The 23,672-nt window shown below is 42.1% G+C and overlaps 1 protein-coding gene and 1 long non-coding RNA gene across 3 annotated transcripts in view; one reads left to right on the top strand and one right to left on the bottom strand.

Moving 5' to 3' along the window:
- Positions 1 to 4,900: 4,900 nt before the first annotated feature.
- LOC146592793 (uncharacterized) overlaps positions 4,901 to 23,672 on the bottom strand; it is a 28,350-nt gene continuing 9,578 nt past the window's right edge. The window contains exons 2-3 of the long non-coding RNA XR_014896527.1: positions 5,676 to 5,798; positions 4,901 to 5,357 (exon numbers count right to left, since the gene is read on the bottom strand). This is a non-coding gene — a long non-coding RNA (uncharacterized LOC146592793). The remainder of the gene's footprint in view (positions 5,358 to 5,675; positions 5,799 to 23,672) is intronic.
- The window catches only part of ACLY (ATP citrate lyase), a 25,204-nt gene continuing 9,155 nt past the window's right edge, over positions 7,624 to 23,672 (top strand). The window contains exons 1-14 of one of the 2 annotated variants that reach the window (XM_085310396.1): positions 7,624 to 7,816; positions 9,468 to 9,590; positions 11,434 to 11,496; positions 12,279 to 12,469; positions 13,435 to 13,514; positions 14,030 to 14,160; positions 16,104 to 16,222; positions 16,724 to 16,860; positions 17,291 to 17,352; positions 18,223 to 18,340; positions 18,493 to 18,647; positions 19,582 to 19,672; positions 21,088 to 21,117; positions 22,845 to 22,986. In XM_085310396.1, the coding sequence (XP_085166522.1) occupies positions 7,658 to 7,816; positions 9,468 to 9,590; positions 11,434 to 11,496; positions 12,279 to 12,469; positions 13,435 to 13,514; positions 14,030 to 14,160; positions 16,104 to 16,222; positions 16,724 to 16,860; positions 17,291 to 17,352; positions 18,223 to 18,340; positions 18,493 to 18,647; positions 19,582 to 19,672; positions 21,088 to 21,117; positions 22,845 to 22,986 (1,601 nt within the window). In that variant the 5' untranslated portion in view covers positions 7,624 to 7,657. The remainder of the gene's footprint in view (positions 7,817 to 9,467; positions 9,591 to 11,433; positions 11,497 to 12,278; positions 12,470 to 13,434; positions 13,515 to 14,029; positions 14,161 to 16,103; positions 16,223 to 16,723; positions 16,861 to 17,290; positions 17,353 to 18,222; positions 18,341 to 18,492; positions 18,648 to 19,581; positions 19,673 to 21,087; positions 21,118 to 22,844; positions 22,987 to 23,672) is intronic. The other variant, XM_085310397.1, reaches the window with a different exon arrangement.

Below are 23,672 nucleotides of genomic sequence, written 5' to 3' on the forward strand. Positions count from 1 at the left end.
CCGCCCCGTCCGCGGGCTCTTTTCCTCCCGGAGTGGAAGGCTCCTTCGTGGCCCCCGTCCTGCGAGCTGCCTGCTCCCGCGCGAGCAGCAGGCAAAGAGCCTGCGCCTCCCTCCTGCTGTCCGCCCGTGGAGCCGGCGGCTTCGGGGCCCCGAAATGGCAGGTTTCCACCTCCTCTGTAGTTTGCTGTCTGCAAACACCTGCTTTTTTAATTTGATTTTTATTTTGTTGCCTTGAAAGTTCTCTTCCTTTTGTATGGACTTAGTTGCTCTCTGTTAAACTGTATTTGTGTCCAGTAAAGCATCTAAAGGCAGAAAGCTTGTGTGCCTCTTGAACATAGTGTCTGGAGATCTTCATATTTGCTTTGCTTCCTTGATCCGGTTTTATCAGCCTCGTTTTTCCGAAGTTGTTATTTGAATCCTCTAGAGTCTAACRTGTGCCAGAGCTCAGTATGAATGTGCAGAAAGCGTGCTCTCCATCCTCAAGCTAGCAGTGCTCCAGCGCTCTTGCTGTCCTGTCCTACATGAGGCAGGACAGTTGTGAACGACTGCTGTCTTCTCTCATGCAACTTCACACAGAAAGGATTGAGAGTGGTTTTTCTTTGTTATTTTTATTTTTTTTMAAATCTACATGAAGGAGACCCAGTGACAGCAACAGTTTAGAATTCTACCCAACAGTGCGGGTGAGAACAGACACAGCTACTGTCCATCTCTGAAGTGAAGTGGGGGAGAGCTTAAGCAATGGACTTGTCCAAAGCTGCAAAATAACTTGGTCTTGAAAGCTGGAGTTCCAGATAACCCAATACCTGCCTAATGCTGGAAATAGGATATTGGGAGCCTATCTGCTGCTTTCCATTAAGCAGATTTAAATCAGTTCATAGTTTGCCTCTCCCTGGCTACTACCTCATTTTCAAAGGTCCTGTGCGGGTAGGAAACCTACTGCCCCCAGAGCTGTGGATTCAGCTGCAGTCACCACGTCAGTGAGGGATATGTCATTGTGTCATGCCAAACTGGTGCCAGGGATTTCATCATGCACAGTGTCAAGATTCTTTTGACCTGTGAGAATTAGCTGACACTTGTGGGGCCTCTCTCCAGTGGCCCCTCTGATAGAAGCAGGCATGTTTGCCAGGTGGGAGCTGACGTAACTTCTCATGCTGCTGTGGGCTGGAGATATTGGCTGATCTTGAACTGTGTTAATAAATGACCTGGGATAGAGAAAGAAGGTTGCTTTACAGTGTAGTTCTGTTGATGTAATTTTCAGGATAGAGGGCATGAAATCTTTACTGAAGAGGGAGTGCTCATACTGAAGAGCACGATTGGAGTTGAGCGTGGCACTGATCATGGTGTGATCTAGAGCCAASTAAATTCCTTGTATGTGCACCATGCTCTGAGTCCACTGAGGGTTTGGGATGGGGAAGTACCTCAATGCTGTAGTTGCATCYGTGGAAGCAGGTGTTATGAAGTGGTGAAGCTCATGCAGTTATACCTCTGTGACCAGAGAGTGTTTAAAGAAGCACAAACTAGCTCAGTGTCGTTATTTTTTTCCCTAGAACCAATTATATTTTCACTGAGTAGTGCTACATCACGCTATCTCTCTTTATACAGTCAAGGAGACTTTATCCTGATTCTGTTGTCAAGACTGCCTTCTCTGATTTCTCTTTTCTCTCTCTTCCTCTCCCCCTTTTTTTTTTTTATTGTATTTCTTTCTTTCTTTCTTTCCCCCTTTTTTTTTTTTATTGTATTTGTTTTTTCAGCTAGTCCCTGAAATACCAGAGCGGATGTATCAGTCATGTCACAGCAAACACAACAGCATCAAGCTTTTTAATCCTTGTCTAGCTTGCCACCATAGCACCGAGTATCTTTCTTTTTGTTTTGTTAATGCGCTTGAGAAACTTTGCCCAAGAACAATCTTACTGCTGTATTTGACAAGTGACATTTTGGGGAAGCAAGTGCTTCTGAGCCCTAGGATATGTAACCTAATCTATTTCTTTTGCATGCTCTGGACTTGCCTGTGAGGGCAGGGGGTGAGGAGGGGGGAGAAATCCCCCACTTTTTTAGATAAATAGCTATGGATGACTATATAAAGCTAATTTGTTGCAGGGAAGCTGTTTGTTTTACAGCAATTAGTAAACATAGCGCAACTCGTTCAGAGAAATCCATGACACTTCCAGAAGTAACTTATTCTTACAGCACTGATCCACCTGTCAAAACAGTCAAAAAAWTTGGCATCCATTCAACAAAACTTTGCCTCTGCTTAAGAAGTAGTTAAGGACTGCATCCTCCAGTTGGGCACAAGAATGGCCCATGTAACTTGGGTTAACTTCAGAGCTTTGAGGCTGAATTAGCTGACCACCTGAGGTCCCTTCAAACCTGAGTTATTATGTGATCCTATGGTCAACTGCATTTTAACAGAAGAGTTTCATGGCACATCCAGGAGCAGAGTCTGAACCAAATGCTTTAAGTGACAGTAGATTGTCCTTTGCTCTGCATTTTTGGCCAGGGGCTAACTGTTTTTCCATCATGCACCCTTCAAAGGAAAATACAGGGTAATTTCTAGTAACTGTACCTGAAGGGTTGCCGGTAGTGCAAGCGCAATACAGAACTCATAGAATGACCGTCAAACCATCTTAGGCAGACAAAGAGGTACATTATAGGTYAGAAATCTGTTAATTCTACCTGTCCCTATCCAAAACCTTGTGCGGCAGAGGGGCTGCATTTGGAGCTAACTGGAAATGATGTTTTGTGTTGCTAACAAGAATCTACTATTGTACACAGAGTTCACAAGATTTGGGGCATAAAGTCATAAGACAATTGCAGTTCATAGTTTTACTTAATGGATCATGAGCAGTGCAGCCTCTGTCAGTGAGTGGGGTCAGTAGAAGAAGAGAACATTAGGCCATAGTTTGTATTTGTTAAGGAGGAAGGGAATTCCTGCTCCATTTTCCTCTAGAGGTGCATTAACTGTTCTCATTGGCATTAGTTGGTACTGCAGATGCTCAGTGTGCTGGAAAATAAAGTCTGTGACAGATACAAATCCTAGCCTGCCTTATTCTTGGGAAATAGCAAAGATCCCTGGTCTTTCTGTTYTGTGTTGACCTACAGTCAGTGCTCTTGCTCAGTGTTTGCAGAAGAACAGATGCAACCAGTTAATGGAGTCTKCTCTGATTATGTCTCCCTGCTTGGGACCTGCATGAGCGCACACAGCTAGGAACTGCTGATGCTCTATGGATTTTTTTCTTTTTCCTGCTGATCTCTAGCTTAACAGTTCAGTAGACTGAAGCATTTGTTCTGGGCTGTCTCTATCCCAGAGCAGWGTAGGAGCAGCTGTAGAACTGAGTAAGAGACATGATTAAAGACTTGCTAATGTATTGGGAAATGTCTCAGTGAAACATAGGAAAATAAGGGCAGAATAGCCTCAATACTACTGGTCTGTTGCCATGGGACAGTTTGAATCATACAAGGATTTTGTTATTTTTCATCTGTTTTTATTGTAATAATACTCTAGGTTTTCTTTCTCTACCCTAGTAGTACTGCAAAAACAAAGTGATGAAATCAGGAGCAAAATTAAGGGAGCAGTAGAATGTAGATGGAATAAAGCAGGCCATTAAGGTTTCTGTGAGAGATGAGTAACTTTGCACTTCGTTGCTGTATGGAAATGCCCATGTGCTTTGTGTCTCTCAGGTTTAAGCAGTCCTATTTGTGTCACTGTTATTCCAACTGTTGTTTTGGTAGGTTTTTGTGTTGAGTGAGGTTTTGGGTTGTTGCCTTTAAGACTGAGCGTTATCCTAGTTTGCCGAGTCCAAATTTCATGCAGTTGCAGACACTTACATTGTGGTCATTGGCATAACTACTGTGTGCTTGATTGTTTTAAGTTGTAGATGTTGGTTGGAAATCTGTAATGTTGTTCAGTCAGGTGCTCTATGTCACCTTGGAGAAATAGAATATTATTTTGGTAAGAAATGCATTTGCCATTTTCTGCCGCCTTCCTTTATCCATCTTTTTTTTTTACTGAGCTGAAATGTGACATTTCTTCTCTGGGACTGGCCTTTAGCCTACTGTAGAGTAGGCAGTTGATGGACTTTTAAGGGCTTTGAAAGCAAAGGTATTCCAGATTCTTACTAGACAAAACAAATACCAGCAGGTAATCTGTGAGGGGGAGTAGCTTTTACAAACAGCATTTCTTAAAAGCTAAAATTGTAGTAGAAAGTTTTGAGCAGTATAGTACAGTTTTAGTATAGTGTGTGTCTGTGCTGCTGTGAAGATGAGGTAGCAGAGTGGTATTTGAGGGAATCAGATGTGTCTGTGCATGRTGCAGAAAAGTTCTTTTTTACAGCTTTGCCAGCTACTAGACCAATATGCAGCCACTATTATGGCTTTAGATAGCTTTTATATGTAGCTTACCTGTGGCTGAGTGTATAATAAAACTATATGCCTTTGGTCAGAGAAGCTGGTATATTGTTTTTGGTAATGCTSTCTGCTGCACAGACAAAGAAGCCTCATAATTCAGGGAGAAAAAAGCTGTCTCGATGATATCTTGAAACCAATTTGCATTTAGCAAGGGGTAGGTGCAAACTGTTTCTTCAGATCAACGTGTGATTCTTCTAATAGTCTGATGCAGCAAATTCCAGCWGGTCCCTAGCAGCTCAGCTATTCTGCTTGCCTCCTGCAGCTTCCTTGCTAATAAGGATTCAGCAGTTAAAACAACTATGCTAATATTTTAATTTTTAAATGTAGGCTACAACACAGCTTATACTCTTGCAGTTCTATGGCATTTGTAGGGCAGATATAGGCAGAAAATTGCACTTGGTGCTAAAGGCAACAGATGGGATTTTGTACAGCAAACGCTCAGTTGCTTCTGAAGCACAGAATCCATGCCTGAAACCCATTCCACACACAGGTAGTCTGCTAGCTCCCTTCTGATGTGCCTGGCCATTCCTGCATACCTGTTGCAGATTGCTTCCAGTTGAGACTGTTGTGTATTACACCCCAGCTAGTTAAATCCCGTCTCACAAACAAAATTCCTATCCTTCTTGAAAGCTATACTGGCTTAACATTGAGAAGAGATGACTATTTGTCCTCCTTCAGTGTCTATGCTTGGCTTACAACCTAGGCTTGCAGCCTACCAAAGATGGTTATGCAGTAAGCCTTCAACTAAAAGTGTTTGAGGTTAATTCACTGGTACCCAGTATTTCCACTTCACTGGCTGTAGTTCTTCTTCCAGTACATGTTGCTGGAACATCCAATAGCAGCAGTAGATTGCTTCTAAAGCTACTGCAGAGTGGCAGCTTATAGCCCTAGGACCTCACATAATTCAATGGCTGCCAATATTTTTCTGAGACAACTCTACTCCCATGGCACCTCTGAAAAGCAACATACATATTTTTAGAAATTTCCCTTAATGAACAAATAAAACTAACACAGCAGCTTCAGTGTAGCATTTGTGTGGGTATTATGCTAAAGARGGCTGCATGTGAGGACTGAATGGGGCACAGATGTGAGAAATTATCTGGATTTTTTTTCTAGCTCTGTTATATCTCCCATTTCCAGCTCTGAGCATCTCACTATATGATTCTAGCAAGTTCCTTTATGTACGAAGGGAAGTGTATCTATGTCCTCTTCCAGCCTTTGCTATATGTTTGTTTTCTAGATTTTTAGCAACTGCAGATGTCAATTCTTACCTGTACAGTACCCAGCATGACAGAACGTGTATTTTGCTTTGTAGGGCCAGACAAACAAAATGCGCTTTATCTCCTTCAGCGTGTTCATCAGCGCTTCTCTCTTCTTAGGCTGTGACTTCAGCACTGGGGTAATTAAAACAAAGTGGGGTTAGTTTTAGCAGACTGAAATTAGCTGTGAGAGTTTACAGGGGCAAGGAGGAGTTTCCAACTGTAAGGAGAAAGATAAGGTGCTTAAGAAACATTGCTTGATGCCTTCTAGAAGTTGGGTTAAATTGAAAGCTGCACTTCAATGAAGTCGTTAAAGTTGCATGTACAGTAAATTACTTCTCTGAAAGCAGGAATGCTGGTTTTGAGCATCTTGTGCCATTTCTGTAGCTTCTCCTTTTCTATTTTAACACTTGAAATACACTTGAAAAGATGGTGCAACAAATATGTCTGCCAGTTTTCAAGCTCATCTAACTGCTTTCAATGACAGTACTTAGTCCAACCTATTTCATTCCAGTCATACAGAAAATGCAACCTGCCCCAATGCCCCCCCTTTTTTATTTTTTTTTCTCCATGGAATTAAATACTTTGTTAAAGTTTGTCTTTCTGCCCTAGGGAAACAGGTCTTTATTTCTAATGATCACTAATTATTCCCTGGCATATTGTGTGCTTATTTATGAGAATGAAGATGAATAACCCAGTTGATTACTAGTGGTTATTATCCAGAAGGTGGTACAAGAAATAAGTATGTGAACTTTAAACTGTTTGCCTTTGTGGGTCTGGAGTATCCATTTTCTGATAGTATGGCCAGTTAAAGTAAGTCTTCATTTGTCTGAAAGTTGTCAGATGGAATGTGAGGAACTCTTTATTTTCTGTGGTTGCGCCTTTCTGCTTTCCAGTTCTATCTGAATGCATCCTGAGTACACTTTCATTTTTCCTGCAACCCTGACACTGACTGAGGGAACAGTGACAAGGTCTCCAGTCAGTCAGATTTCAGCCWAAGCCACTGCTTGAACCACTTGTCAGCAGTTTGATGCCTTGGAAAAATCAGAACCGCTTGCTGACCTGTTGCTGGTCATGAGACTTGGATCTGATGTCTGACACATGCAGATAGGTTCACTAGAATGAAATATTCTTTCAAATGTTTACTGCGGTTAAAAATAAATTTAATCTTTGACATCTGACTGAAGGTCATCTCTTTGAAAGGTCGCAAATCAGAATTTTCCAACATCTTGCTCTGTTTCCACAATTCTTACCATAGTTTCCCTATGTGGTCTCAAGAATCTTATATTGTAGATTATGAAACTACTCTCAGGACACTTATAGGACCTATTTTTTTGTTTCAGGATGGAAGTGTCCTCTTTTGTTTGTTTTGCTAATATTGGCAACTCTTTTGTGTGTGTGTGTGTACGTATATATGTTTATATTTCAGGGACTGCTAATCTGCTTGTAGTCAAGCTCAGAGGTACAGACTGGAAATGTGGCATGCCATGAGAAAATAAGTGGGAGGGAGGGTTTTCTGTTTGGYTGCCTTGTTGCTGCTTCATTGTGAACTAGAAGAGATCTCTATGTAATACATCTGCCATTTCAAGAGCAAATCTGAGGTGCTGGGTAGTTTGAGGCAAGCTATCTTAGCTGGGAGTTCCCAAAGGAGCAATGGGAAGCTTAGAGCTGGCAGGCAAAAAAGGCAGTCAGGCTTGGTAAAAGTGCGGTGGTGGCTGGGCAAGCTGCAAGGGCTATGCCTCTACCTGCAGACAAGACCGGACTTAAGAAGTGTTCAAGGTAGCTGATGGGGGTGGAGACTTGGAGCAGTGCAGGATAGCTCTTTCTTGATCAGGTGAGTTTTATAGGCTTATTTGTAATGGTAAAACACTGCCCATGTTCCGTATTTGTTTTATATTTGCACTGAGGAAGGTGAATGGGAGTTATCTGTGAGAACTGTGCACTCTTCCTGATTACTTCTTAATGAATTGCTTCTCAATCCAGAATAGGCAGCCATGTCAGCCAAGGCCATCTCTGAACAGACAGGGAAGGAGTTCTTGTATAAGTATATCTGCACCTCCTCTGCTATCCAGAACCGCTTCAAGTATGCCCATGTCACCCCYGACACTGACTGGGCACGACTCACGCAGGACCACCCGTGGCTTCTGAGCGAGGTAAGGAGAAGGACTCGCCTTTCTGTCGTGGCTGAGCCCTGACAAACCTCTGTCTGCCCAAGCTGCTCGCTGCCAGGTGGGGCTGGTTGTGCTGTGGCAGGCTGCATGCAGAACTATGTGCGCCAGCACCTTCCTGAAGGACCAGTAGTCATTTATGCTCTGCAGTATTCATTTGCAACATCGATGAGGAAACATACCTTACTTCAGGGATGTTTTATCACCTTCCAAGGGGCCTGATTATAAGATCTGCTTGAGGAAATACATAAGCAGAGATGTTTGTAAACTAGAAGCTGCTGATAATTACAAAGAATGTAGTCCAGGCTAAYTCAGACAAAGCAAGAGAGCTATATGCTTGTAAAATGTCAGTCAGTGTTCTCAAACCCTTATCTTCCGAATTCATGTAGTGCCTTCTGGTCTAACTTTGACTTTTTTAAAAAAAACTTCCCTCTCTAGTTGGTATATTACTTAAATTTCCTATGTCTAAGCACATCAGGTGAAACCTTTTATGTTTTTGCTTTCCTTCATGAGACCTTTTATTTCTCCTTATGCTTCATAGCCATGCATTTTTCTGCAGAGAACATTATTTCCAGAGCTCCTGTTATTAGCTGTCCAACCTGGCACCCTTCCAGTGGTTAATTATATTAAGTCACTATTTAGCAGAACAGGAATGTTTCAGTCTTTTACTTACTGATTGATAGAAGCCCTACAGTAAGTAATTTAAATTCTGTCCACTTAACTGCAAGAGTTAGTTGCTGGAAAATATCAGTAGGGCTTCTAAAAAGATTGAAGAAAAACATAGAGTAAGGATAGTATCTAGCCTTTAAGGCAAACTCTTGGAATGTCAGAAGAGCTGCAGTGTCCACTCAGTAGACAGATCGCTATCCCTGTGCTCTGTACGGCAACGTGTTATGTTTTGGCTCTGTCTTGTAAGTTGCTAAAGTTCCAGGATTTACCAGCTGTATAGGAGAATGKCACCCAGTTCTCAGCAAAAGTATCATTTGCAAGCTGAGGAAAGTGTTTACATAGGTCCTCCCCCCCCCTTTTTTTTGTAGGTATCTTATAAAGAGTCAATGACAGTCAGCTACTATACAGTAACCTTGTAATATGTGCATGGTCCTTGGCTCTAGCTGGTCTCTTGTGTACAGTGTGTATTCATAAGCAACTGACTGTGCTCGTGATTGGCTTTCCATGTCTGTAACAATTTCTCCTTGTGCATCTCTGCTTACAGGGCAATATTAATTTCATGATGTCTCTTACAAAAATGATYTGCAAAACTGAACACTGTTCAGTGGGAATCCTCATAGAAAGGGAGTAGGTAAACATCWTCTTAACGCTTGCACTGAAAGAGTTGTTATCAAAGTTTATCCAGGAATTCAGAACAAACTGTCAGCTCAGGCTGTGCTAAAATACAGTCACTCTTGAGGAAGAATAAGGCAGCTTCTTCTTGAAGCACAGAGTAAAAAACTGCAGGCATGTTGTACCAAGAGATGCATTTGCTTAACAACTGTAGCACATTAGGCACCAGCCAAGAGATTACAACAAACATCCTCACAGAGATTCTTTAGAGAATTTACTTAAACTTTAGTTTCACCATCTGCAAAGAAGCCCTAACCAAAATCACTTTCTTAATCCATTTTGCACAATATTGCAGCGACTAGTGGTGAAACCAGATCAGCTAATAAAGCGGCGTGGGAAGCTTGGACTGGTTGGAATTAACCTCACTCTGGATCAGGTGAAGGTTTGGCTGAAACAGCGGCTGGGCCAAGAAACCACAGTGAGTACTAGCCATGAATGGCAACAAAAACATGAGGACTTCTGTGTTCTGTCCTTTTTTGTCTACTTGCATCATAGGATCCTGGTACACAGATATTTCTTTTGCCTGTAGTAGTGTAAAATGCATGCTATGCTGATGCTAAAGTAAGTGAGAAATGGCCTCACAAATGAATTTCCTGTTGGTAGATAAGCATTGTTTAACGTCACACCCTGTTAACTTAGTGCCCCTAATTATCTGCTGCCATGTATGCTGTGTAGGGCTTGTGTGGTAGGAGCTCAGCAGGAATYAGTACCATTTTGAAAATCCCTTTCACTTGGGAGTCAGCAGTTGGCAGCTCAGATGCTGTCTCTAACTGGAATAGTTGCCTCACGTTAACACCTGAGACAGATGTAACAAGACAAGTATAAAAGCTGTCATAAAATTGTCCTCTCAGTGTAGCCAGCCAGTACGTTTTGGCTGATGACTTGAGTGTTATTTCAAGTCCTTCTTTTAACTTGATGCTAGCTTGTAATATTTATTCTTCTGGGAATGTTACTGCAATGCTAATGATAAAGAAATGCCTGCCATCCCAACTGCTATGTTTCGAAGCTGATGGAGTTTTGTTGCCTCAAGGAGACTGATGCTTTGCCCATATTGTGATTGATATGCTGCTGGCTCCAGCACCAAGCTGTGCAGCTGAGCCAGCGAGGCTTGCCTGAAGGCCATTATGAAACAGCAGGCAACTGCATCTTGTGTGCCTGCCCATCAGGAAAATGGTGGCTGTTGAAATAACTGCTGAGCATAACCACATCTAAAGGAGACTGTGCCAAGGACTTGAGACAGTCTATTATATTGGCTCCCAAAGCAGTGTCTTCAGGAGAGAGTATCTATCATGACATATGGAGGAGTGTCCCTTCAGCCAGGAGAACTCTGTTTTGGATAGCAGGAAAGCACCCATGCAACACAGCTCCTAGGCCCTTGCTGTGGCTGCCTGCCCCTACAGGGGAGAGGCTAAAAGGTCTTCTGACATTGCTTCCAGGGTGACTGTTGGGCACAGGCCTCTGCTTCTTCCACTCGCTCTGTAGCTCAGGATTTCCCTCAGTTGTCTTTTCAGAGCTCCAGGTGGAAGCTCCAGTTTGATGCTTGTACTTTAATGCCAAACTGAACTGGGGACTTGGTCTCTTGAGTGCTGTCTGCTATCTGTCCTGTCAGCCCAGCACGTCAGCTGCTGTCTTTTGCTAGGAAAATGGGTCATGGCCTGTGCTGACAGCCTGTCACTCTCGCCGTTAGTCTGAAGGTGCACCAATGCTTTTCTGTGCTCCAGGCTGACAGCGCAGTCATGGCAGAACAGCCCGAAGCCAACAAAACAAGAACTGGCTGTTCTGCTAATCAACCCTCCAGGAAACTGCCTGTTCCCTGGTCTAACCAAGAAAGTTTTGGATCTCTTTCTCTTCCTCTAATAGTCCTGCAGGTGCAGCAGCATATAGTGTCCACTAGTTGCAGGGCTTGAGCAGTTGCATTTCAGCCTGCACTAAGCAGTGCCTCTGTAAAGACTCCATCTGGGACAGGAGATGACGAAGAGCCATTAAGCTGCAATTCTGACAGTTAGGAAAGGGGAAGGTGCGCTTTGCAGTTTACTAGTCCCTGCACTTCAGGATATTTTACTAACTCGTGTAAAGCACTGTGTGTGGCTGCAGCAGTACTTGATACTGCTGGTTTCCTAGGATACATGTTGGAGAGAGGTGCTTGGGGAAAAAATAATTTTAGTCAGAGCAACATTAATTCTTGAAGCTTGCTATACTCTGTCATAAATGCAGAATTTGGACAAGCATTTATTGGTGGCTGTCTTGTTTTCTGCCTACAGATTGCTAATGCTAAGGGAATCCTGAAGAATTTTCTTATTGAGCCCTTTGTCCCCCACAAACAGGTTCGTATAATGATTAGAGCACAAAAAMGTGCTTTTAAATCTTTTCTGATTTGCATGTTGCTCAGACAGATTGATGTAGTGGAGAAAGCAGAAGCTTGGGAGTGTGCCATTAAGCTGACAGTGTTGATGCATGTTGTCAGAGCTGTATGGAGGTGCAGCATTAGTCCCTGCAAAAAGCTGTCAGTGGTCACGTTGGTTGCTCTTACTCTCTGCTGGGAGGAGGTTTGCAGTGGTACAGATCACATGAGAGGGACCTAGTTGCTAGGGAAAAGGCAGCTTACTGCTCCGTGAATCTGGTGCTCCCATGCATAAAYAAACTGCTGATGTGAAGTGTCTGTCTGTGCTGGTGACATCTTTATCCTCTGTCATGGCATTGGGGAAGGGATRATTACCTAAGATGTAGGTGTCTTCAGTGCATCCAGGAAAGGACCATGCTGGTGCAGCTAACTGGAGTCTGAGGTTTGTAATTTAGTTTTGTAAGATAGGAGCGTAGTGTTTCTTGTGTGTCTTTTTCCCCCACCCCTAAAGCAGCATATGCTGTCCCCTGACAGGATCTACCAGGATGAAGCATTCTGGGCCCTGCCACTCTCTCTCCCAAGCCTGCATACCTGTACAATTCTGGGGGGTGCCTGCGCCAGTCTAATGCTACTTATCCTTGGAAAGTTTAGTAGTGTACTCTGTTGCCGCTTCCCTAGCAGTCTGACCACTGACCTGAGCACTGCTGCTTCGGGGTGTTTGCTAGGTGTGACTTGCTAATGTTTGTGTCTCGGCCTGTGCTGCAGGAAGAAGAGTTCTATGTGTGCATATATGCTGCCCGTGAGGGAGACTATGTACTTTTCTACCATGAAGGGGGTGTGGATGTGGGAGATGTTGATGCCAAAGCTCAGAAGTTGCTTGTGGGGGTAGATGAAAAACTGAATGAATCAGATGTAAAGAAAAATCTCCTGCAGCATGCACCAGCAAACAAAAAAGAGTAAGTACAGATGTCCAGTCCCCATGCCTGCTCTGTGCACTGCCAATTGCCCAGAAGCTCTTTCTCTCCCTCCCCCTTTTCTTAAGGGCAACTTTTGTACTGCTTCACCCTAACGGTCATTCTCCTAACCTTTTTATTGTGTTCAAGAATGTGTCATGCATTCTAAATTCAAGTTCTCTGACATTATCTGAGCCTCTTGGAAAACTGAAAACAAGTGTTGGTGGAATTTTGAGCCTTCACTTGACAGGAACATTCTCCTCAATCTAGTAAAGCCTTGATCTGTGCTATATCAGAGACTTGTATAGAATTTTGATGCTTCATGCCAGGATAGAAGAGTTTCCTTTAATTAGTAGAAATGGTAATATAATGTGAATCTGGTTGCTAGTTCAGAAATGTACTGTGCCTTACTTTGACCCCCAGCTACTTCTAAGAAAATATTCTCTTGATGTTCCTAAGCTTACTGCAAATTGATCTGTAGGTCTCAAAACTTCTTTTGGATCTCCTTTAATTAAATACCTATAGCTAATTATCTTATAAGTCATGACTGACATTGTTTGGCACTAAAAGGCTGAAGTATCCTCTCACTAATGGTTTGTTCCAGTCTCTCCCCCATCCCATCTAATGAAGTTTAGATTTGACAAAGRTGCATGTCTGACATTAAGAAACAAAGATGCATTTCTGTCTCTCTGAGATTAAATAGACTGAACATCCATAAGATAATTGTGAGCAACTGTGTTCTCAGGTGTTAGGTGGAGTATAATTAAGATGAGTCATCAAGCTCTTYCTTTCCTTGAGTCATTGCCTAGGCTTCTTCCAGAGAAGATGAATGAGAATGAGATAAATTTCATACAGGCAAGATTTGCAATTGGCCACTAATGTAAATGAAGCAGAGTGGTTGTATTTTATATTTGGCTGCTTTAATGAATCTTTATTATTACTTGACTTTTTTTTCTTTCCCCCTTCAGTGTCTTGGCTAGCTTCATTTCTGGACTGTTCAACCTTTATGAAGATCTGTATTTCACATACCTTGAGATTAATCCATTAGGTAATTCATGTTTTTTGCAACCCTAGTGCAAGACTTCCTGTTCATCTGTCTTAAAATACTGAAATACATATTTTTATTCTTCTGTGGCATATGTAGTTCACAACAGTATTAGGCGGTGCCTGCAAAAAGTACAGAAGTAGCTCTGTCTCTTGAAGTTTTTAGTTACATGAATCCAAAATGGGGACAGGAGGAAGTGCTGTTCTCTGTCTTAATTTCCTTGCATAAACAAGTATTTRTGATGTTGATTCAGAACTGAAGAACATTAAAATTGCTCTGCTGGATCAGAACAAAACAGCATCTGAGCTTCAGCTTGGTCCATGACCATGGTTAATAGTTGATTCTTACGGGACTCCTCTGGGATTGGCAAACATAATTAAATAACGAAGGTGGAGGTGGGGGAACAAATGTGATCTAGCTTTTGTAATGATCTCTGTATGGTATCAAATTCTATGAGCAAATCCATAATGTATGTCTTTGTACAAAATGCAACTAAGTCTGGTATTTCTCAAATGTAGTTGTGACTAAAGATGGCGTCTACATCCTTGATTTGGCTGCGAAGATTGATGCGACTGCTGACTACATCTGTAAAGTGAAATGGGGGGATGTGGAATTCCCCCCTCCCTTTGGCAGGGAAGCTTACCCAGAGGTAAGTAAACAACCCAGTCTGGCCCAAATCCCTCTGACTACAAAGATCAATTCCTCACTGCTGTACATGCATGACACAGAGGTAATTCTCTCTCTTACAGGGTTTTGTAACTGTTTGAAATACCTTGCTGTTGTTATCTCATAATAGTATTTTGAATTGTGATTACTTACCATCTTTATTTGGACCTTCTTTCAGCTGTCTTCTTTTGTTAAGAACTCTGACTCTTTTCTTTTTAAATAGGGACTTATATTTAATTTCATTGAATTATATGCCAGAAGCTCTGCACTTGTGGAGTTGTCTTTGTATGGTTCTTGTTTGCATTACTTCTCCATCAACATTATTATTTGGAGCGGGAGATAGAGSGAGGGGGGAGAGAGCAATGGTGGTTGGCAGGCTTGTGGGGCTGACACTTCCTCAGTATTTTATTTTAATTCCTGAGAACAGGGTACCAATTGTATGCAAAAGCTGTATCTGAGGATACACCCAAGTAACATACTCTCAGCAATCAAACTTTGAAGAAAAAAGTTAAGATGTTAATCTATTTTCTTGGAAAATAAAGAACAAGAAGAGGCAAGAAGGCAAACTTTGTTTTAAAGTTCAGAAATGCCCATTCCCTCTCAGAATTACCTGGGCTTGTACTGCTAGTCACATAGATGCTGCTTCATGCGTATGCTCCCAGCAGCTTCTGTCTGTTGGAAGCAAAGCTGTTCCTTAATTGTGCTGGTATTTACTTCAAGAGACTGCTTCATTGTCTCTAGAAGGGTATTTGTCCTTCTGATTTTTTTTTTCCATTTTAATAATTATAATTATGCTTAAATTGGGGAAGGTTTCTGTAACATGGCCAGGAAATCCATTTAGCTGTTTCTCTCCTGTAGCTTGCTGGATGCCAACACTTAACTCAATTTGCTCTTTAATGGATTAGTTCAATTTTAGTCTCTCTGAATCATCCCTCCACAAGTCATTGTGAAGGTTGTTATGTCAGTGTCTTCATTGAGAATTTTAATGAACTCCCAATAAAGTGCAAGCATGCTGTGGGACAGGAACACCATGTTGAGCCAAATGACAGCTCTCTTGATGATTACGTTCTTGGCTACCGCACAGCCAGAGTGTGTAGCCTTGGGTGTGTTGACTTTAAATTTTCTCTGGTCTCAGGCTGCAGACAAGGTCAGAACAAGACTTTTCAATATGGAGACATTTGATTTGGGGGAAGGAGACAACTTTTTTTTCTTATGACTCTACTATGTGAAGCCATGAAAGCTGGGAGTTTCTAAGAGCTGTTGAGCAGTGGTGGAAAAAAACATTTTTCTATTACTTCAGAGCCTGATAAAACAGAAGGGGCAGTGCAGTGCAGCTTAGTGACACATAACCAGTAGCCAGCTGCATTTCCAAAATCTCTCATGTGCAAGCAGGAAAACTTGGCTTCTGGATCTTAAACCTACAAATCAAGTAATTTCAAATTCATTTATAGCAATTGCTTGTGACTTCAACTGGTGCAAACAAGGGACAAGCCAGCAGAACAGGGGGAAACATGCCTTGTAAAGACAACAAGTATTCTTTGGAGGGTATGACCTTCCCAAAGAGGAATCAGAATTTGTGTGTATGCTCAGGGTTTTTGTTTGTTTTATTTTTTTTTCCCCCACCCCCTTTGAGTTTGTTCCAGAGGGAGTGCTGCAAGCTCTCTCTATCCGGTCTGATTTCAGTGTTYTGTCTTGGAGAACATGTAACACAATCAGTCTTGGACCTTGAGAAATGGAGCTGGGTCTCCTTCCCTTACAAAAACTGCATTTGCAATTSTAGTTGCAATCAAGGGGAGATGTGGGAGCTCTACACCTCTGAAACTTGGGCCCAGCATCATCTTCCTTTTGGTTCCAAAAAGAGGATGTGATTTTAAGCCAAAGAAAGACATAAGAAATGTTAAATACTATGTTCTGCTCTGTCGGCAGGAAGCCTACATTGCTGATCTGGATGCAAAGAGTGGAGCCAGCCTGAAACTTACTATTCTTAATCCCAAAGGCAGGATCTGGACCATGGTGGCTGGTGGTGGTGCCTCTGTGGTGTACAGGTACTAGAAACAACGTTTCCAAAGGAGGATTTATAGTGAAGGATTTATAGTGCTGGAGGAAAATAATTGATGAGGCCTCTGAAATGAAGACTCACCTAAAGCAGCCTTTTCCATGTCATGACTGCTTGGGACTTCCTCATAATGAGGATGCCATGCAGATTCCCTTCCAAGACATGGAATATAGTGTCCCTCAGTGATGATGATTTACTTCTGGGTGGTTAAAATATAGTGGCTCTTTTTTTCCCCTTAAAAAGAAGCATGGTGGAAGCTGTTTATGATAGTACAGTTGCTGTAGCAGCCACTGAGTTCCCATTGCATCTAGGAAGTATAACAGGATTAATCACAACTGGTACCCAGAGGAGAGCAGTCATTAATTCAGAAAATGACATGACATCTCAGTTATACTACCTCTTTCCTAGGAATTTGGAATGCTTTATTAAGGCCTTTATAGTTACTTGAAAATTGTAAGTAATCTCTTAAATGACCCTCCTTTTCTTACAGTGACACTATTTGTGATTTGGGGGGTGTGAATGAACTGGCTAACTATGGTGAATACTCAGGAGCCCCAAGTGAGCAACAAACTTATGACTATGCTAAGACTATTCTCTCCCTCATGACACGGGAGAAACACCCTGAAGGTAAGAAAGACACTAGAATTTGGACTGTAACAATTGTAATCAACTAGTCAGGAAGGATGTATGGCTCAAAGTCATTCAGCTGTGAAGGTGCATTTAGGGGAAAAATTGAATGAATCTGGGCTTATTACTATGTTTAGACCTGCCTAGAAGAGCTTTTTAATGTGTTGCTTCCTTCTGGGTGCAATTGCAATGGGTTTCTATCAGCTCTTGATTCAGGGACAGGACTTGTATTTCAAGAGATTCTTATCAGAAAACTTTTTACTTGGCACAAAATTTTTATCTAGGCTTTGCTAAATGCACTCTTTGCAGAACTGTTGGTTAGTCTGAATAGCAGCACTGTTTCACTTTCTGTATGTTCTAAACTACTTCATGATTTAAAAATTACTCTGTTCTTTAAACAAGTTATTTTATATAGTGTTTCCTTCCTCAGGTAAAATTCTAATCATTGGAGGCAGCATTGCTAACTTCACCAATGTGGCAGCAACTTTCAAAGTAAGTGATTATTCAATATCAGCAAGTGCCCACAGCATGCTTTTCCACAGTTCAGTATACTTGCCTTCCCCTTCAGAGATGCCAAGTGCTAGGTATATTTTTGTCTTCTCAGACTGTCTTTTGAGCACAGATTGGACTGTGTGCTAGGGACAGAGATGGYAGAACATATTTACTGCATTGCATAAATAGTACTATTTCTAAAGGCCTCTGGATTTCCCACAGTAGTACAGGTTTGTCTTTAAGTGCTAGGTTTGATGCTTCATTTTATGCTTGGGTCATCTGTGCTGCTGTGTTGATACTGTACATCAGAGTGTATTAGAGACTGATTCAAAACCTGCTTTTGCTTGCTGTGCTGTAAAGGAGAAGGACAAGAAAAACACCCCTTGCAGCAGTATTCAGGCTAATGGCTCCTTCAGTAGGAAATGCTGACTTGTGGAAACATGTTAGAGTGATAGCAGAGATGGCCCTTTCCTCTAATGCAGTGTTAGAAGGAAGAAGTTAGGGCCCCTCCTCTGCCCATGTGGAATCTYGCACTGGTTCTGCTGACAGCTCTCCTAGGGCCTTCCTCCTTTTAAGGAAATGCAGATGCTGAGCACATATTTCCAGTGTAAATTTTCAAGATCGTCTTCTATGAAAACAGATGGTTTTTTTTCTGAGTTGGAAAAATGACTTTCTACTAGTTTGTGGTTTGAAGTCAAGCTGCTATATAGCTGTCCCTTATGGCCAGTTACAAGGATTCTTGGTGTCCAACAAACAAAATGCTGAGCTGATGCTGACAGTGCATCTCTTCTAGGAGTTCTCGAGGCAATGGGGAGAAGAGGGTAAATGTTGGGCCTCTCAACTTGCCTTCCCTATATATTCCCTTCTTAGGGCATTGTGAGAGCAATTAAAGACTATCAAGGCCCTCTGAAAGAGCATGAAGTGAGGATCTTTGTGCGAAGAGGAGGCCCAAACTATCAGGAAGGACTGCGTGTCATGGGAGAAGTGGGTAAGAACCATCTAGTTCCTTAAGTTTTGTTCTCATCTTGTTTCTCCTACCTGCTTTCTGATGTTCCTTTTCAAGGTTTAATAGTTGGCCTCAGTGGAAGCTCATCTTGTTCCTTTTTTCCCAAACCTGACTATTTTTGTATGCATATCCAGGGAAGACCACTGGGATCCCCATCCACGTCTTTGGCACAGAGACTCATATGACTGCTATTGTGGGCATGGCGCTTGGCCATCGGCCTATCCCTAATCAGCCACCTGCTGCAGCTCACACTGCCAACTTCCTCCTCAATGCCAGCGGCAGCCCTTCGGTGAGTTCTCCTGACCCCGCTTTGTGAAAGAGAACGCATATGAACCTTCTAAAGGGGGCTTCCCCTTTATGAACAGGTCGGACTTCAAGTGATAACTTCTAAAGCTTGCTGCCAACTCTTTTGTTCGTTCTTTTTTGGTTTTCTTCTCCTCACGTCCAAGCAGTTCTAGAAATTGCTGCAAGACCTTACAATCAATAGCAGCCAGAACAGTGTTTGAAAGCCACTACTGTATGAAGGAAATTCTCATCTGGAAATAGCCTATTAACAGCCACCACATGTTTAGCACTTGTGCAACAAATTCATATCTGAGGTTACTGTGCACAGGCCCTTGTCTTTCTCTTTCCCAAATGGCAATCTGTTGATTTGCATTCAGTTTCTGAAATGGTAGATGCTGGAAGGCAGGTTTTCATCAAGACTGTAAACACATGAATATTACTGTGAAAGACAACAATGATACTTTACAGTYACTGCTCTGTTGAATCTTATTATCTCACTGATGTAATTTTATTTCAGATTTGATAGCGAAGTGCACTTYTCTATAGGAGAAGTGCCTTTAGGTGTGACAGGACACATCTTGGCCACTGTCGTATTTGTACTGTCCAAATCACTAGAGTGACCACATCACCAACTAAAGTGACTCTCCCTGCATGATTTACCAGAGGGCACTCCTCATTTGTCCACCTCATTTGTGCAGAAAATGTAACACATCAAAACCAAGAAATGAGAATGCAACTCTTAAACCTACTGGGTACATCATCGTTTGGGAGTTCTCTCATGACTGAAATGTTTCTATCCTAAAGTTAATTTTCTTTGGCGCTCTCTGGAGAATAGTGTAGCTAAAGTGGCCATGTCGCCATGTGCACTCCAGAAAAGGCTTCCCAATCTCTACTTCTGCCACACTGCCCCTTACTGACTTGGCTTTTAAATCTTTCAGACTCCAGCACCAAGCAGAACAGCTTCTTTTTCTGAGTCCAAAGCAGATGATATTGCTCCTGCCAAGAAGGCAAAGCCAACAGCACCTCTTGGTAAGTYCAGCACTGTGAACAGTCACTGGTAGTTCTCTTCTGCTGCAAGTTGTCAAAACACCTAGTGCATTCTGCTCAAATGGAAAAGAGTTTTAATAATGCCTTTTTCTGGTTAGAAAGAGAATTTTGTGGTAACTGTCTYTTGTTTTTTGAATTTAGTTAGTGGTTTTAGAATGTTGCCACCTGGTGTGCTATTAGTTTAAACAAGGTGAGTCAGAGTTGCCTTGGTCTGGGATGTCCCTATCAAGGGAACAGCATAATTTGAGAATTCCTGCTTTCCTGTCTCTTGTTGTGTGAGGCCAGTGGAAAATGGGCTAGTCTCTGGGCTGTGGTTGCTGAACTGAGCCCTGCTTTCWATTTAAATACTTGGGAGGTGTTTCTATGGGATGTTGTTGGAACTGTGTTGGTATTTACTAAGTCCTTCCTGCATCTTCCTGTAGAAGAGCCTTCTACAAAAAATACTGAAAAGCATGTCAGTTCAGAACTATTCAAAATAYATAGGATCTAAGGTTACTGCTGCTTTTTTTCTTCTTTTTTTGGTACTTAAGTTTGTAGGAAACATCTTTGGCGTGGTGGCTTGCAAGAGCAGCCTTTTGGTTGTATTTTTGGAAGCCTTATTGGGTACTTGTTGGGTAAGAGCATGTTTATAGGGAAGGAGAACAATAGCAAAATTGGGCAGGGAGAAAATGTGATACTGTCCTGCTCCTCTTCCCCTAAATGTGAGGAGATACTGATCTTGTTTGCAACAGTATGACATGACGGCAGCAGGAATCAGATCTGTTTTTGGTGAAACAGATCACAGAAATCATATTGCTGTTACAATTGTGCACAGAATTTTGCACGAACGGTGTTTTAAAAATAGATTGGTAAATGTGAGCTGTGGAGCTTCTCAGTGCAGGGAATTGTCACCTGGGCCTGAGATGTCTTTGAGAGAAGCGGAACACTTTTGGATGGCAATATGCAAAGCTTGATGTCCAGACATTTGGAAAGAAAGTACAAGGGAGAATGCTCCGATTTCTTTACCAGCAAAATTGACTTGTACAGAATTCACCAGCTGCATTCTTTTTGTATCGTTTTAAAAAGAAACTCCATAGTTGAGAGRAGGATTCAGTACTGCTTGGCACCATTGACATAGTGTCTGTATCCTGACATAGAATCTAGCCATTTAAAAGCTTACTGTTGCAACCTTTCCTGTGTACCTGGGGAAGAAAAAAGTATTTGCTTTGGAGTCTTCTGCTTTGGAGTCTTCTGCTTTTTAGATGTGTTGCTTTAAACAAAAGCAAACACTAAAGGCCCTGTATGCTGTGGGGAGGAGGGAAATAATAGCACCCAGTCAACAGGTGCCCTGGTAGGCTGCTGGGGTGACAGCAGTCAACTGTGTCATATTGTTGCATGAGTGATTCTTTCTTTAACAGATTCAATCCCAGCTTCAAGACCTGGTCCAGGTAGGACACGTGTGACTAGCTGAATGTGTCTGGCCTTGCTGGCAGCTGACTTTTTTAGTTTTGTTTTTGTTGCTGTTTTCTCTCTCCAGAAGTTTGCAGTGTTGTCTAGTCCTTCCCTTCCCTCCTGCCCAGCATATGTAGTCGGCACCATAAAAACTCTTTAGCTGTTTTGAAGTGCAGATTGCATATTTCTTTGCATAAAGAAATCCATCCTTTCTRGGGGAGGGAGGGACAGGTCTCAAACAAACACTTCCTCCCTGCCCTCTAATCATTAGGGAGAAAACAGGCCTCAGCACATTGTGAAAAGCTTTGTTCTCTTGGACGTTTTCAAAAATGAAGGAATTGCTAACTGTTTCTAATAACTAGCATTTTGTTTTAAAGGGAAGTAAAATAACACATGCTCTGCTTATGAGCCTTGAAGGCATAAAAAAGTCACTGAATGAACCAAATGTTCTTGTTGCCGTATCAGTTTAGCAAACCGTTAAAGCTTATGCTCRGTGAAGTTATGGCGACTTAGTGTATGTTCTTGAGGTCTGTGCTGGATAAGAATGAACTACTGAGTCACGGTCAAAGTGAAGTTTCAAGCCATTTTCCCCATTGTGCATTGAAATAAAGGAAGAGCAGCACAGCTGAAAATGACTCTTGGATTCTTCCTTGTCTTAAGCAAATATAATCACCCTTCTGGGCCTGCATTTTCCTATTCTTGAATAGGAAATGTGAATGTTACCACCTTGCAGGTATCTGCAAGAAAAACTTAAGGGCTTTTTTGGTGTAGGCAAGCTTCCTAAGTACAAGCCATGTGGCAGTTCATCTAAACTGTGAACATGCAGCACTGGAGAAAACGGTGATGGATTTATTATTAAAGGCAGGAGAACAGTGTCCTGTTAAATCCTTAATGTTGTCTACCTGTGATTGAAAGCCAGAAAGAAATAGCTGTAGACTGAGTTGTGATCAGCATTTGGATCAGCTCAGATTAAGAAGTCAGCTCAGGCTTCTTAAGAGTCTTAAAACAAACTCTGCAGGGAGTCAAACGGAGAAACTTAATATTTTGCTGTGACATGATGTAAATGTACTTCAATCAAATAGTCCATCTTCACTAGCTGAACTGTTGCCTTTCCTGTGACTCTGTCCCTCAAAGCCAAGTTTTGGGTCACATTAATTCTTGGGACAAGCAATTATTTGTTGAATTCTCAAMATCAAAAAGAACTGGGAAAGGGAAAAATAAGTAATGTAGAGCTTCTTTGCTTTGTCCTCCAATCTCCTGCTTTTTGTTCTTATTTCCTCCCTCTGTGACACACTGACACATGTAGCAGGCAAGTTTTATGTGGTCCTCAAACTGTAGGCCACACAAAATTTGAAGTTCCCTTTGCAAAATAAATCCAGTTGAGGGGGAATATGACTGACCTATTGGAAGAGAAGAGGCTTTTTGCATCTCATCTCTTTTCTTCTGCACCATGGGCACTTCTCCATTTTGTGAAACCCAAAACCTGGCTATTGTGTTCAGAATCCTGGGAAGGGAGATGCTGCTTCATGTGCAGTTTCTTCCTTAATTTGGGGTAGTGYGGCTACTAAACCCTGCAGCTGAGCTGTTCGGTTTAGTTTGGAGGGAAGGGAATATGCTTATTTGGGAGACTTTCAGCAGATACTTGGCAAATGTACAACACTGCAGCTTTTGTCTTGCATAGATGTATATTTTGGGTGTGTGGTTTTTTTCCCTTTCTGGGCAGGTAAAGCTACAACCCTGTTCAGCCGTCACACCAAAGCTATTATTTGGGGRATGCAGACACGAGCCGTGCAAGGAATGCTCGATTTTGATTATATTTGCTCCCGGGATGAACCTTCAGTAGCTGCTATGGTTTATCCATTCACGTAAGTATTCTTTGACTACACCATTGTTCCGGCTGCCTTCTCTCCCAGATCCTTCTGTTGGTTTTTTTTCTCTTCCAGTTTCTGTTATTCTTTAGCATAGCTTTGCCCTAGTCTATGTCTCTGCTTTTACACCTTGTCCTTGCTCCCTTCCACCATCAGACTGGCTTTGCAGACTCCTGCTTTTGTTTCCTTCAGCCATTGATGACAAGATGCTCTGTTAGATTACATGGCTAAAATGGAACTATTTCAAGTTCCATTCTGCCCTTTTTCCAAGAGGGTCTAAATCYTGTTTCTTCATACAACAGGTGAGGAAGGCATTACAAGTTGGGCTTTCTTACAAAAGCCTGTTGGCTTAACAGTAGCAGTAAGGCCATATTAGGTCTCTTCCACCTACCTAGAATATGCTGCATACTTGCCTGAGACATATTGATTTACACCTGCAGCAGCTTGAGTTTTCCCCTCCAAATATTAGCCAGAATCAGAGCAGCTCTACTGATCAGATTGAGGGTAGTTGTGTCTGACATACAGCCAAACAGAATTAAAATTTCATTTTTTTCCCCTCATGTTTGTATGGTCCCATAGTGGCAGCAGTTTCTTACAGAGGGCAGGAAGTGTACATATCCTTCAGTCTGATGCAGAGTTCTCTTATGCTATTTGTCTTTTTTTTAAACCTTAGTCTCCATAGC

The sequence above is a fragment of the Rhea americana genome, unplaced genomic scaffold (assembly GCF_003343005.1).
Source record: "Rhea americana isolate MKP2758 unplaced genomic scaffold, rheAme1 scaffold_319, whole genome shotgun sequence".
In the NCBI taxonomy this organism is placed as follows: Eukaryota; Metazoa; Chordata; class Aves; order Rheiformes; family Rheidae; genus Rhea; species Rhea americana.